At 48.1% G+C, this 14,180-nt stretch overlaps 1 protein-coding gene across 1 annotated transcript in view; it reads left to right on the top strand.

Annotated features, from left to right (window-relative positions):
- XYLT1 (xylosyltransferase I) overlaps positions 1-14,180 on the top strand; it is a 137,498-nt gene that overhangs the window by 83,946 nt on the left and 39,372 nt on the right. Inside the window, exon 5 of the mRNA XM_012647555.1 lies at positions 4,915-4,995. Within this exon, the coding sequence (XP_012503009.1) occupies positions 4,915-4,995 (81 nt within the window). The remainder of the gene's footprint in view (positions 1-4,914; positions 4,996-14,180) is intronic.

Raw genomic sequence — 14,180 nt, 5'->3', positions numbered from 1 at the left:
GAGTGACTGGACTAGTCCAAATCATAGAGACACAAAGTGGAATGGTGGTTGCCAGGGGCTGAGAAGGAAAGGAGAGGAGAGTTATTGTTTAATGGGTGTAGAATTTCAGATGAAAAGAGTTCTGGAGATGGACAGCAGTGATGGTTGCACAGCAGTGTGATTGCACGTGACGCCACTGAGCCGTGCACTTAAAAATGGTTAAGATGGTAAATTTTATGTTGTGTGTATTTTACCACAATAAAAAAATTGAAAAAACAATAGTACATCAACTATCATGAATATCGTTGCTTGGGATGAAGCTAAGTGGTATTTAAGTTAAGCATCCGTATGAAATACTGTAAGATGATGGATACTCTAGAGGAAGAAGTTGGGGAAACACTGATGTAGTCTATTCTGAGCTCAGACTGGAGGTGCCTCAGCCCTCATCATCCTCAGCTTGCCCGATTCCGCAGCCCCCCACGCCCCAGCCCTGATAGGCATGTGTGTGCCACAATGGCTGGTCTGTTGCAGTCCAGAGGGACTAGATCTGGTGCCTTCTGGGCTCTGCACATGCCTGGTAGCATCAGGGGTTTGAAACCCTGAATCTCGACATTCACAAAATCCTGTGTATAACTTGGGCCTCACCGTTGGGCTGTGAGCACCTCCGGCAGGCTCCCTTTCAGCATCCTACCCTGGCGAGGCGTCCCGGGGCATAAGCATGCTGGGTGGGTAGCAGGGACCCAGAGAAGAGCAGTTGGCTCTGTGTTGGGCTCCTTCCTAGTGGAGGCTGAGCAGGCCCCCACCCTTGTCACATGCCACCAGCAGACAGGCCTCGCTTGGCTGGGACTCTGTGTCCCTGGAGTTGCTTCTCCACACAACCTGGCTCCTGGGGGCCTGAGAGCTGTGCCCCCCCTGTGTACCTTCATGCCCAGAGCTATCCTATATATAAGCCACACACAGTGGAGTCTGTGGCCCCCTGGAAGCCAGTTTCCAACTCTGACACCAGCTGGGAAGGGACCTTGGAGAAGTCGCTTCTGTGAGACATCTCCCAAACCATGCTCTGCAGAACATTCCATAGGTCTCATGAGCAGAAAGCCTTCCAAGTTCAAATCAGGTTGAGTCTTCATACTGTTTTCCCCGGGTCAACATGTCTTAAGCTTCCAGTGTTCAAGATGGCAATAATAATACTATTAAATAACTGACATTTATCAAGGGCTTACTGTATGCCAAGGGCTCCAGCACAGGTTTTACGTGCCTTATTTTTATTTAATACTCTCAATACCGAAGGCTTATTGAGATGAAAGTAACTTGCTCAGAATCTGGGCTTTCTGGAAGAAACCATGGGGAGCAGATAAAGATGGAAAGATACTAGTACTCAGAGCAGTGCTTCCTAAACTTTAAAGGGCACACGCATCACCCGGGGACCTTACTTAAAGGCAAATTTTAACTCACTAGGTCTTGGGGGGAGTCTGAGATTCGGCATTTCCAATAGCAGTGGGCTGAGGGCCGAGGCTGCTGGTCCGCAGACCAGGCTGGGAGGAGAGAGACATTAGAGCACCCGTATTTTTTCTCCTGCAGCTGGGATGGAATTCATTCATTCACCCATTCACTCGTTCATTTGCTGTCATTTGTAGAAGCAGTCTAGTAGTGGAAAACACGAACTATGACATTTGAAAGCAGATTTCAATCCTGGTTTCCTAAATAGGTGATTTCTCTAAGTCTCAGGTACCCATCTGTAAAATGGGAATGAAACTCGCATTTTATAGCGTCTTCGTGAATATCAAATGCAATAAAATGTGACAAAAGTCTGCCCCAGGGCCTAGGGAATGGTGCACATTTGATAAATGGTGGTGGTTTGGGAGCTTACTTTATTATTTATTTATTCATTTCAACCGGAATTCCCTTATGGTTCCCAATAAGTTTATTTTAACATTTATTTATTCATTTGTTACTTGCATGTTTCCGCAAAGATTTCCCAGTGGCTTCAATAGTTGCAGCAGCGAGCGGGCCCCAGTTACCATCAGGAAGGAGAGGAGCCGCGTAGACTGAGAGACGTGATTTCTAATCATTGCAGCAAAAGGTAGAAGGAAATTGATGAAGAGACAGACACAAGTGATGAACTGTGAGAGCCATTTGGCAAATGTCTCCTCCAGAAAGGGAGAGTGAGAAATGTGTGTGATTGGGGGGGAGGCAGAGAGAGAGAGAGAAACTGGAATGGGGCAAAATGTCAACAGATCGCAAGCTGTTAATTATCTGGAGAGAACTAAATATTATGTAGGCAATTATCGACAGGCGTCTGAAAGCAACAATAGGAAAACTTGGTCCCCAGCCGAATTCCATCTCCCTTTGGAGAAGGGCGGGAGAGAGGCTTTAGCATTCAGAGCAGGCATTTTACTCTGAGGGAAGAGTGAGGGGCCCGGGGCGCCCAGGGAGAGGGGGCAGGCAGGGGGCCCCTCGCCCCACCCATCCAGACAATCTAGCAAGATCCCTCGCCAAGCACGCAGACAGCGCTTGGCTTTGAAAGGCGGCTTTACCCACGAGCTCCGGGCCTGGAAACCTCAGCCCCCTCCCTGTCCACCCTCCCTCCCCCAAGATGTCATCTTTTGAGACGATTTCATGTGGAAGCATCGCTAAGTAAATTTGCTAAATGCCTATTCATCCCCGTCAGATGGGGACTCGGCGAAGCGGTAAATGTGAAAATGGCCCCAGCTCACAGCCCTGAAAAGCGCTCTCTGGGGTTGCCAAATGGCGCTGCAGCCGCTGACCCTGGGAGGCCCGAGGCTTCTCGAGAGGGGGCCCCGGAGCCCCAGCCCGGCCCCTTCAATCCTCCCACTAAGGCCGCCTGAGAGGGTCTATTTATTATTCCTACTGCCAGGGACCCATTCAGAGGTTAACTTGTCCCTTATTCATCAGGACACAATAATGAACTGTCGCAGAAAGTGGCGAGGGGCTTGGTAAATAAGAGCTGTTAAGACGCAGAGATGGAACGGGCCTCTTTATGGTCGGGAAAGAGACGTTGCTTTAATTTTTTTTATAGGCTGATTTAGTTGCCACCTCTCCCAGCGACTTAAAGGGGCCCCTCCGCCCAAGCTACAGGTACCTCGGGCCGAGGATCAGTGCGCGCTACCTGGGCATGCACAGTGGCGTTTGTCCACGCAGGAGGTGCACCACTGCACAGACACGGGTTACCCTTTAGTGAACGTCCCTGGGGTTCACCCCGTGCACATCAGCAGGGCTCAGCTTCCTGTGTGTGCGTGCCGGGTCTACCTCACTGCAGACACGCTGGGATTTTGTGGTGCCTGCCACCGCCAGCACGGCTGGCTTTGAATCGGTGTTTATTTCAGTAATAGGCTGGGACAGCAGCAATGCTCATTTTGACCGCAGCGTCTCTTCACTGCCGCGTGCCCCCTCCGCTGGAAGCATGAGTTGGTCAACACGAGCCATCCAATAAGAGCGCAGGGGCTCGGAGTGGCGAGACTGCAGAGTCGCAGGGAAATGGAGGAGGGGTGCAGGGTGGGGACAGCCTGCACCAGATAGCGGGGAGGCAGAAAGAACAGGGCATCATGCATTGATTGTGCACCTACTGTGTGCCTTTAAACCCACAGAGTTCTCTATTCAGTATACATGCACAGTGGGCCTACTAGGTGCTGGACATGTTTCATTCTCAGCTCAGGTGAGTTCAGAGAGGTTAAGTGACTCATCCCTTGAACACACAGCTACCTTAGTCACGGAGCTTTCTGCTTCTAGAGCCCAGATACGGCTTTCTAAGGCACCATCCTGCTTCTCAAAATCCACCCTCCCTTGTATTCCAGAGACGTTTTTCCTTTCCACTGCCATCATTGTTTTTCCCAACTCGAAACAGTGCTTAACCCTTTCCTTCTAAGCAAAAATCCCTGGGCAGAGAAGCCTGGTGATGAAGGAGCTGTCACATCAGCACCGTTTACCTGTTTGGGTTTATCCAGTGGAAGAGGCGACTGCATTTCTGGCAGATGGAGACCCGTGTGACTGCCTTTTAAAATACTGTCACAGCTGTGTGCACAAGCTGATTAGCTGTGACTACACTGCTAGTGCCGAGATTGATGGCGATAAATTTGGGATAACAATGCCGGGAACGGTGTCATTGGTTCGTATTGCGCTTCATATTTTTGAAATCTCTCTCAGTCAGTAGCCCAGTGGATATCGAGGACTGGGCATTCACTCATTCACGGGTGCCGTCGTCCCTCCAAGTCCATGTGAAGGAGTCAGTTCAGACTCGACTCGCTTTGATTCATTCATTTATTCGTTCAGCAAACATTAATATGGCTCCTGCTGTGTGCCAGTGATGAACAGATCTGACCCAGTTCTGTCCTCATGGAGCTTACATTCTATAGGCAAGCTCAGCACTTTCAGATGGTGACACAATAATGAAGTAAACAGGAATTATGTGATCACCGTGAGGAGGCAGGTGCTACTTTAGGTTGAGTGGCCAGAAGAGACCTCTCCGAAGAGGTGACATGTGAAAGGAGACCTGAATGACGAGAGCAAACCAGTAATGGGAAGACACAGGGCAAAAATTTCCCAGGTATAGCAAGTGCAAAGGGCCTGAGGTTGCTGTGTATTTGGCACCGGGCTGCACGCTGATGACTGACTTTGCCAAGCCCCAGTGCTGGGCACTGGGGAGTCCAAAGTAAGTAAGATGCTATGCTTGTCCTCAGACAGTTCCCAGTATAGTGGAGTATCCAGGAGAGAAATGCACAGCCTATTCTAATGCAGTGCGGCGGGCTCGGTGACGGTGACGCATGAAGAGGATGCCTTGTCAGCCTGCGTGCTGGTGATCAGGGAAGGCGATTCAGGCAGAGCAGCGCAAAGACTGACACCTGCTTTCTGTGACACAGGGAAGCACGACTCAAAGTCTCCATGGAGGGCCCTGATTTTCTTCTCCGTTTGTTTCTACAGGACAAATGACCAGCTGGTGGCATTTCTCTCCCGATACCGAGACATGAATTTCTTGAAGTCACACGGCCGGGACAACGCAAGGTAGCACAGCATCCCCCTCGCCCTGTGCAAAGTGGAAATGAAAATCTGAGTGATGACTTGGGGACTTTTTTCTAGGCTGGTTTGGTGCCACCAGAAAGAAGTTGAAGATGGGAGAAAGGCATGACACGGGCGGCCTTGGCCGTTTGCGTGTAGAATCTGGAGCAGTCTGTCCTGTCAGCCAAGGGCAGGATAATCCTATGTGTTTCTCATAGTGTCGCAGCCCTTTTCATCTTCTTTTTTTTCCCAAGGACTTTCATGAGTCCACTATCTCACAGTAGCAGCCCTTTGCATAGGGCAGCCACTGTTAATTCCCATTTTATTGGTGGGAAGACTGAGGCCCACGGTTTAAGTGATGTCCCCAGATCATTCACTCAGTCCGCCAGACATTCAACAAATATTTAGCAAGTGCTGAGCTTGTGCTGGTCACTGTTCTGGCAGTGAACAAGACAAAGTCCTGACCCCTCATGGAATTTACTTTCTAGTGGAAGAGTCTCATGCCAGTGTGGAGTTGAACCCAGGGGTCCTGACTCCCAGGCCTGTGTCTCCTCCACTGCCCAACACGTGAGCAGGTATTAAGGGTACCCAGACCCCCAGTCTGGATCTATTACACCCCTTTCATTTAAAATGAGCAATGTCAAAAAATATTAATAGCATCTCTGCAATCCAGTGTTGAGCTAGAACCCAGCTCTCCATGGCCAGAGGTCAGCTAGAAGGAACACGGTCTTGAGCGCCCCCTGTAGACGTCACCATCCCAACATGCGACACCATTAAAAACCAGCCTAGGATCACTCTGTCGACCTGGGACGTTTTTCTAGCCTGGAACTCAGAGCATAACCTGGCAGCGCATGGGCTCACGTTAGCTTGTTAATGTGCTTTATTTGGCCATCATGGTGTTTTGTTTTGTTTTAATCCAGGTGCTTCATATGAAAATTAATAACCCCATTTAAAAACAGCAATATTTCCCATGAAAAATCCGGATTTCTAGCTAGTCTTAAAAAATCTGAAGGTCTGTTAACTCCATGCGTGAGTTTTCTCATGGCAGTTACTTCCTGGATCTTAGGTCGCCGTGGCCCTCACTTCTTTTCCTTCCTGACCCGGCCCCCAGCAGCGTCTCCGTTTGCAATCTCTGCTTTGGATCTTCTCCACCACTGCGGGTGGAGGTGTTTTGCCTGTCTCTGTGACTCAGTTTACCAAGTTATCCATTGCAGGGGAGGCACAAAAGCAAGGCCTAAGCTCCATTTCCTGAGCTCTCAAGAAATAACCCCAGCATCCTTGTGTTGGATCATTTTCCTAAATTGTCACTTTGATTTCGTTCAGCTGATTGTTTATAGATCGTTCCTGCCCTTCTCACAGCCTGCCTTCTTTACATTTAAAAGGAGCCCCAGGACTTGAAGATGCTCTTTAAATCAGCACAGATTAGTACAGCATGTTCAGGCCACAAAGCATAGAGAGGCCTGGCTGGGTAGATAAGGAAGAATTAAAGCCACTGTGCGTTGTGCTCCTACTAAGTGCCAATTACTCCACTGGCCACCCCATATACGATCTAATCCTGTTCTTACAGCCACTTAAGACTTACCATCATTGTCATGAAAAGAAGAGAAGGTTTTAGAGGCCTACATGATTTTTCCAAAGATCACACAGCTAATAAGTGGTAGAATTTGAACCCAGGTCTTTCTGGCCCCATAGCCATAGGGACAAGGTGGGGCCAGGCATGATTCCATGGAGGGAGGGGTGGTTGGCTATCAGAAGCAGCCCAGATGTTGGTGTTCCCTACCCAGGGGTAGAGAATGAAAGCTCTTCTTCTCCAGGGAGCCTCTAATATATGATTTGTGGAAACAAACTTGTATCATGAGGAAGGAGCCCATTCTAAGCGTATGAACTTGCGTCTCTGAATTACATCCACCCCAGTATCCTCCTTTCATCCTACTCAGTATTTATTCTCTGTGCACGATTTCCCAAGCACTGTGCTAGGAGCTGCATATGGGCTTTGAGATTATACCTCCTGGGTTGGAATTCTGATCTATTATGTCCTAGCTGTGTTGCCCTGGACAGGTGACTTAACCCCTCTGAGCCAGTTCCCTGACCTGTACAATGGAAATATTAGTAGAGTTGCACTCATGGGCTCATTGGGAGGATTAAATGAGATGCTACATATAAAGCATTTGATATAGTAAATGCTTATGACGAGGAGGAGGATGTCATCGTTATGATTAGCATAGAACTAAAATGTTGCTGATAGGAGAAAGAAATAGATGGTGTATGAGCCTGCACCATGCCTCTAGGTGTGTGCATGCATCCTGTATGATCGACGTGCATCAGTAGTTGACAGTGGTACCCGATGGCACAGGACGGGGTAAAGGGTGAGGCCAAGGAGAGGTTGCTTGAACCTGCCTCCAAAACCCTGAAACCCAAAGTTCTCTGGACAGAATAGCTCACAAGTTCTAACACTCATACACGAGTCCCCAGCTGGGATTCTCTCATTTACATGAAGTAAGGGCAGTAATTTAGTGTTAATTTAATAGTAAAATGAGCCAATGTGGCATCCTCTGCCACTCTCCCCTCTTCGTTAGCTGAGGCCTCACCTGCTGCGTGAACGAGCCAGCTACAGCCCATCATCTGTCGTCTCTCTCAGGTGAGCAGAGCTGGGCATGGCTTGGCTCAGGGTCCTCCCTGGTGGTGTGTTAGAAAGAACTCTTTCGGTGGGAAATGACGGAAACCCAGCTCAAACTACCTTAAGAGTATAGAAAATTATTGGATCAGGTAACTAAAATATTGGCACTAACTTCAGGTATGGCTGCATCAGGCAACTCAAGCAATGTCAAACCAAGACTACATATTAGTTCTATTTCCCTGTGTGTTGGTTTAATTCCCCGTCTCCAGGGGGTGACCATTGGCAGTGCAGTGCCCTCATTTTACAGAAGAAAAAGACCGAGACTCGGAGAGGTGGCGTAACTTGCTTAATGAAGCTCACACCGCTAGGGCGGGGCTAGGACTGAAGCCCAGGTGGGCAGGTCCACGGAGTCCAGCTCCTCATTCCTGCATGAGGAAGCCTCTCCGTCCTCTAGTCCCGCTTTCCTCCAGCTCGCTGGGTGATTTTGAGGCGGCCACCCTGCTTCTCTGGGCTTCATTTTTTCCGTTTGAAAAGCAAAGGTGTTGAACGAGATGCCTGCAGAGGCCCTTCCCATTCTGCTCGTCCACGCTCCCAGACAGCCCTTGCAAAAGAGGAGGGCACAGAGGCGGGGATCCTAAAAGACAGAAAGTTGGGGAGGGACAAAGCAAACAGTGAGACACAAAACAGGCCGCAGGGGGCCTCAGTTTTTAACTCCACCTGATTCCTAATGGCAACGTTGACCCATCTTCATGTCCAGCCTTTAGCAGCCAATTCTGAATTCCAGCCCCCGCTGCGAAGAGATGACGTAAAGGCAAACTAGTATTTTAATAGCTGCCAAATTGGTCCTGACTGTTCCTGTAATTGAATGAAGGCGAGAGTCCCATCCCTTGTTTCTCCTTGCTTCCCTCCAAGAATAAAGTGACTAGATGTATGGAAAGACACGCAGCACAATTGTCATTTTCTCAGACAACCTCAGCAGGGCCCATAGAAGCAGGCGCCCTCACCTTTACCCTCGACCTGAATAATCTAGTCTTTGGAAACATCCCCAGGAGTTCCTGGCCTCCACTCAGGGAGCATCAGAGAAGTTTTTCAAGTCTCCGCAGCCTGCTGAGGTCTCAGTGGGTGGGAACAGCCCCCTTCCAGGGAGATGGAAAGGAAAAATCTACTCCCTCAGCTAGAGTTGGGGTTCCTCTCGGACTTTTCCTGCCTTGGTTGATCTAATGTCTCTACCTCGGTCAAGGTCAGCAGGGCCCCAGTGTTTAGCCCTGGGGTGTGGTATGGTGGAGGGCAAAAGCAAGGATGCTGGCATCCAGCCACCTGGGTCCAAATGCCAGCTCTGCCACGTCGCAGCGGGACTTGAGCACATGACTTTGGCCATGCCCCCGTTTCCTCATCTTTATAAATTCCAGGTCAGGATCATGGGATTGGGGGATTGATCATCCCCACTGACCAGGGGAAGGCACCGAGCTAGGCACTTGGCAGTGCATTATCTCATTCCAACTCCATTTGGCAGCGTTACCCCACTTCAGAAAGATCCCACTGGGGTTTGGAGAGTTGCCTTAACTGCTCAGGGCCTCACACCTAGTGAACGGCAGAGCTGGGATTCGAACCTGGTTGGGTCTGACTTCAAGGCCTGTGTTCTTTTATCACCCCATGATTAGTGACTGCATTTGAGATGACCTGCAGTTTTAAGTTTTGGGGATGTATAGCAAAACCCTGCCGACTTTAGGCAGAATTACTTTTTATACGGGTGGGGGACAGGTCCCTCCCCTACTTCCTAGAGTCAGCATTTCCCAACGTGTGTTCATGATCCACCAGTGACCACTGTGTGAGATTCCTTCATAAACAGGCATACTGTGAAAGTTAGGTATCGATCTTACGTGTATCAACAAAAATGTATATGATTAGCCCATCTAACCATGATTTAATGGATATTATGCTTAAGATAAGGTTAAGTTCAAAGAAAACCGTGGAAGCTATTTAAAGTTGACTTAGAGAGAAATACTAAGGGGGCTCGGATGTAGACGCTACACAAAGCAAACAGCAGAGCAGTTAGGAATCAGGCTCTCGGGACTCACTCGCCAGCTCTAACACTCGCTGAGCGTGTGACCTTGGGCAATGTACATCAGTTACCTGTGTATCAGTTTTCTCACCTGCAAAATGGGAATGATGATAATAATACCAACCTTGTAGAATTGTTGCAAGAATTAAATAAGTTAATATGTGGATACGCTCTTGGAACAGTTAGCTATGCCTATTAAGTTGATGATGATGATGGTGGTGATGGTGGTAGTGGTAATGATGGTGATGGTGATGAAGAAGGAAGGAGAAGAATCTGGAAGATGACATACAAATCAATAACAGTTCACAGACACTTGCAACAACGCCGAGAGAAACAACTAGCATGTCAAATGTAAGAAGGCTGGGCAGGTAGGATGCTAGGACGAGTTTTAGCCTCAGATCGGAAGTGGCACCAAGAAGTTCCTTTCTCCTCCCAGGTCTGGACCCTGCCTGCCAGAGGCAGCACTCCCTGTTGCATGCTAGGATGGCGTCTGAGCAGCCTCACCAGCTTCCCTTCTCTGACACTGAACTAATCTTCAGGCCCAAACTTCCCTTGCTGTATAAACAAGCAAATGTGTAACCAAAAGTTGGCAAATCCATTGAGAGCCTGGCCAGGAACCTCCTCCAGGCAAATCTGCTTTCAGGGGTTCCTTTGGTGCCAACTTGCTTATTGAGAGAAGAGCTCTCTTCCTGGCTGACTTGTAGCGCCATGATTGTTGTGAGGAGATAATTAATATCTCATCTCCAATAGGGAAAGCAGATTGCATTTCCCTTTTGCTTTCCTGAAACCCAGCCGGTGCGTTTATCACTGTTTGCATGTTCACTTTATTTAATCCAATTACGGCAGCCACGTCAAAATACAGCCTGATGTGCAGACACCCACACAGGACCGCACACGCACGCTCTCCCTGGGCCTCTACAGGTGTTCTGGGTCATCCACAGAACCGAACTTTCTTTAAAACAATACACAAAGAAGTTAGACAAAAGACTAGGGGAAAATATGTTCACAGTGTCGTATCTGAGAAGTAGAATGTGATTTTTAATTTCCTCTTTGCGTTTTCGTTATGTTCTGAACCTTCTCCGAAGGACACGCATTACTTTTATAATCAGAACAAAAGGCAGTAAACGGCATTGCTAAAAATATGTGAAATGTGCAAAACGTATTATCCCTCAACAGACCTCGGGACAACTTGGAGGTACAGGTTGATTTGGGATCCCAAGCTCTGTGAAGAATGCGGGCCACCAATCCTGGGGACCCCAGGCCCCAGGATTCAGGACCACGAATCTGCATTTCCACTTGGGTTTCTTTCTCTTCCCTCCTCAAATGTCAAACCCACACCGCCTTTCTCCACACAGGGCAGTCACGATAGTCACACGTGGAAGACCGTGTGCCACAAACTGTCTTAAATGCCTTACAGATACCAACTCTCAGTTCTCACAGCATCCCCATGATATAAGTACAGCCGTTATTATACCCATTTTCCAGATGTGGACACTGAGGCAAGAGATCAAACAACACACAGCTCATAACTGGGGACACAGACCTGAACCCAGGCGGGGTGGCTCCGGAGTCTGGGTTCTTGACCACTGCACTGCACTGACGCCCTGAGGGTGCTCACCACAGAGCTTCCCTCCACATCCCGGCCGTGTGTGCTTACAGAGGGCATGTCCCCCCGCCAATCAGATCAGAGTCTGCCGCTCTGAAATGAGGCGGCAAAGCCGAGCTTCCTGGCACTCCCTCATTTCAGCCACACGGGCCCTCGCACAAGCAATTTCTCTCACTCATAAAGCTCCTCCCACAGCTCTGCAGAGGACTAATTCCTTCTCATCCTTCTCATCGAGCTTGAGTGCCACCTCCTCCACAAAGCCTTCCCCAGCAGTCGCCACTTATTAAGTCCCTATCTCTTTGTTTTCTGTTATTGCACCCAGATATTTTCCTATATAGCACACATCATGGTATGTAATTATATAGTTGTATTTTGTATTTTTTTATGTCTACTTACTTCTTTATCAGAGCAGCATTAGAGTCTCATGGCTAGCGTGTGGAATGCAGAACTTCTAAGGCTTGAATCCCACCTTCACCACTAACCAGCTGTGTGGTCTTGGGAAAATTACTTAACTTCTCTGTGTCTCTAGTCCTTCATTTGTAACATGAGCCTTCTTGGGGTTGTAGTGAAGACTAAATAAGAGACTATATATTTAGTGTGTAGAACAGGGCCTAGAGTGTAGTATGTGCTCAATAAATGGTAGCTGATAGTATTTATGTTTCTTATCTCTCCTCCTAGAAGAGAGGGTAGGCATGATGTCCGTATTATTTAGAATCATATTCTCAGCACATAGACCAGGGCCTGGAATATCGAAGGTGTTCTCTAGAGTTGCAAAATGAGTGAATGCCCCAAGCCCTCTTGCTCTTCCAGCTACTACAGGGTAGAGGCGTGACAGCTGTCTCCAGCCCGGCACAACTGAAATGATTGCAGGAGATGGGGCTCGTGTGGGGGCTTTGGATTTCTGTCCTTGGTGCTGAAATGTCCTTGCTTTTCAAGACATAAGGATTTCTCCTTAGCCGTAGAGGTGTCCCTTATACCTGTCTACCAAATCCCAGAAGAGACAAGAAGAGAGTTAGAAATGCAAAATTTCCATCTTGACGAGGGAAAGATGTAAAGCGTCTTGATGAGCATTTATGGAGCACTTACTGTGTGCTAAGCACTGTGCCAAGCCCTCTCTGTATGCAATCTCATTTAAACCTTCACACCAACTCTGTGAGGTGTTACTCCGATCACCATTTTCCGCATGAGAAGCTGCAGCACCACATGATCGGGGTTGCCTAAGGTTAGTAGCAGACACGGGACTTGGACCAAGCAGTCTGTCCCCAGGGCTCAAAATCTGTCCTCTGCATCGTACAGTTGTAGCATGTGAGCCTGTTCATGTAGCTGGCTGGTTTCATACATTGCGGGTTTTATGCTTTATTCCACGACTTGACTTTTTAACTAAAATGCTCGGGCTACGCTTATGCTGAAGGAATAATCTGGATTTGGTGACAGATCACTAGACAGGAAGATAGAAGAAGGAGAGTTTTCTTTGTAGGTTCTGTGACTTCGGATGGGTCGTTCATGCTCTCTGAGTCTCAGTTGTTGTTGTTGTTTCACTGGTAGAATTATTTATATTAGCTGATTGCTAAGATTCCTTTTTGCTCGAATGTCCTGTAAAATCAAAGGAATGGAGTTCTTCCTTCTAGAACTCACTATGGGACAACACAGTTCTGGAATAATTCCACACTTAATGACCATGCTAAGATTTAGCCAGAGAATTAACTGAACTGAGAAACCTCCTCGTAGTCTGCCTTTAACAAAGACCATAGATACTTTCTTACCTGACCTCTTCTCCCATAGGGGAGAATCGGGACCCCTTCCCCGCTCCATCTGATTTACTTCGATGCTCCGCTGAGCAGATTTTGTTCTTGGAACTTCCTAATAGAATCGTATTTAGCTATGACTTTGTCCCATATTGTGCCAATAGAGAAAAATCTCAGGAAGATCAACTGCCCATTTCTGAGAACAGAGGAAGTAAAACTGAACGCAAATGATTCCATGTTTGGCTTCAGGTAGCCTATTCTGAAGACAGCAAAGAATGGCAGAGTAATTAAGAGCTTGCATTAGATTCAGCCAGATCTGGATTGAAGTCTAATAAGACTTCTAGCTGTGCGACTTTGAAGAAATTACTTAACCTTTCTGAGATTCAGTTCCTTTGTCTGTCAGATGTATGCTGTAAGCATCTGATACCTGGTTAACTAATGTCACAGCTTCCTGACTGCCCAACAAGTGTGTCTGTTGTCCTTCCCTTTATTCATTTAGCCAGTACTTACTGAGCACCAACTGTATACTGGGCACTGTTCTAGGTACTCGGGATATAGTGGTGAACAAAAATAGACAAAAGCCTCTGCCACCTTGCAGCTTACATCTAGTAAGTAGAAATAAAGAAAAGACTAAATAAATACCATGTATATTACATGAGAAAGTGAAAAGTGCAGTGGAGATAAACAAAGCATGGACGAGGATTGGGGATGGCAGGGATGAGGGAGGGAGCTCATCGCTCGCTGTGTGAGAAGGGGTTGATGGTCGGGTCGGTCATCGCCTGGGTGAACAGTGCTTACTAAACACTTTGCAGAGCACTTCGAGAAGCATCATCCATCACACTTTTGCAGCTGATTCAGGAGATTTTAGGGACAGGTGTTGTGGGGTTCTTCTTACAGATAAGGAAACTGGCATTCAGGGAGGGTGAGCCAGCCCCACCCCTCACAGCCTGTGAAAGCAGAGGCAGGAGTGGTACCTAGATCTGTCTGATGTCTGTTCTGCTGTGGTGCCACCTGTGCACCCGGTTGCCCCAGGTAACCTAGTCAACGGGAAATGAATCGGAGGGGCAGAGAGCATCCTTGGTCACCTTCTACGTACAGGGCCCATTGCTGCAAGTGTGTGTGTGTGTCCCATCCCTCAGGTGAGAGAGCCATGCGCCCTTT

This window comes from Propithecus coquereli, unplaced genomic scaffold (genome assembly GCF_000956105.1).
Source record: "Propithecus coquereli isolate 6110/MARCELLA unplaced genomic scaffold, Pcoq_1.0 Scaffold27, whole genome shotgun sequence".
Classification (NCBI taxonomy): domain Eukaryota; kingdom Metazoa; phylum Chordata; class Mammalia; order Primates; family Indriidae; genus Propithecus; species Propithecus coquereli.
Note: the sequence above shows the minus strand (reverse complement) of the source record. Positions and strands in the feature narration are given on the sequence as shown.